General features: G+C 33.5%; 1 protein-coding gene across 1 annotated transcript; it reads left to right on the top strand.

The window, feature by feature from the left end:
* Window positions 1–397: 397 nt before the first annotated feature.
* On the top strand, window positions 398–1,226 carry LOC107682921 (spermatogenesis-defective protein 39 homolog; the record flags this gene model as incomplete). The annotated part of the gene is made up of 4 exons (XM_016479035.1): window positions 398–454; window positions 786–878; window positions 997–1,030; window positions 1,124–1,226. Coding segments are annotated over 4 exons (287 nt in total), but the record flags the coding sequence as incomplete, so codon positions are not given.
* Between the last annotated feature and the right edge of the window lie 107 nt (window positions 1,227–1,333).

Below are 1,333 nucleotides of genomic sequence, written 5' to 3' on the forward strand. Positions count from 1 at the left end.
AAAATAATGTTCTTTTTAGCAACGTCATATGACCCCTTTAAGCATCATTACTCCAGTCTTCAGTGTCACATGATCCTTCAAATCAGTCTAATGTGCTGATTTGATAGGAACATTTCTTATTATCAATGTTAAAAACAGTGTGTCGTGTAATTATTTTTTTTTTTTCAGAATGCTTTGATGTATAGAATGTTCAAAAGAACAACATTTATTTGAAAATATAACATTCTACAATTCTTTACTTTCACTTTGATCAGTTTAATGCATCCTTGCTGAATTAAAGTATTATTTTCTCCCAGAAAAATACACTTACTGAGCCCAGACTTTGGAATGGTAGTGTATGTTTGGCCAGAAGTTTCCACTGTGTAATTTTTTTAAATTTGTTTTCTAAATGCCATAGGATTTTGTCAGTGACCCGAGTCCTGAGGAAACCGTGAGGAGAATGCAGAAAGGACGGGTAGGGGGCAGCAAAGAGCTTTATATAGAAAGTACTGTATTTTTACTGATAAATACTAGATATACAACACTAGAAAGTCAGTGTAAAGGTGAAGTCAGGAGATCTGATATAGCAGAATAAAGCCATTTATTTATTTCTCAATAGCAGTAGGTGCATGCCCCTTTCTTTCCATTTTACATTTTTAAAATATATGCTGTCATATAACAAAATATTAGTCACATGTTTTTATGTTGCTTACAATAAGGATTTCGTCAGAATATATAGCTACTTTTGAATGGCTGTAAATGGGAAAATATGCTTTTCTCATCTAATTAAAATGATTCTTTTACAGGAATTTTCCCTAGAAAAGTTCCGCTCTCTGCAAGACAAACTTCTGCTGCTAGATGAAGCAGTAGCTATTTATGATGGCAACCTCATCACTGCTGTGAGCCGCACATCTCTCACATACCCTATATGGAAGCACTGCTATGTCTTTATGATGATTTATATCAGTAGGAACAGCTTGTGCTTATTAACTGATCTTTTACATTTTCCTACTGCAGGTCTTGATATATTTAAACAAGTCATTAAGTAAAGGTGAGATGTATTGGGATCTGTCATTGCTCACCAGTTCCTTCTCTTTTTTTTCAAAATAAGTTAAATATATATTTTTATTTTTTATTTTTGCAGAAATCCTCTTTCGAGAGTTAATGGCGAGAAATGTGGCTTTGCGTCATTACGTTCATTATTTAAAAGAAATGGGAGAACAAAAGCTTTTGGTTGAGTTACTGAAGTAAGTTTGCTGTTTATATATACAACTTCCTCTCTTAGTGAGAAACATGTTAAAAATAGTTGTGTCTACAGTGTTTTTGTGCGAGGGCGGTTGGCATCTCTCCATAT

Source organism: Sinocyclocheilus anshuiensis, unplaced genomic scaffold, assembly GCF_001515605.1.
Source record: "Sinocyclocheilus anshuiensis isolate Anshui unplaced genomic scaffold, SAMN03320099.WGS_v1.1 C32713074, whole genome shotgun sequence".
Lineage (NCBI taxonomy): Eukaryota > Metazoa > Chordata > Actinopteri > Cypriniformes > Cyprinidae > Sinocyclocheilus > Sinocyclocheilus anshuiensis.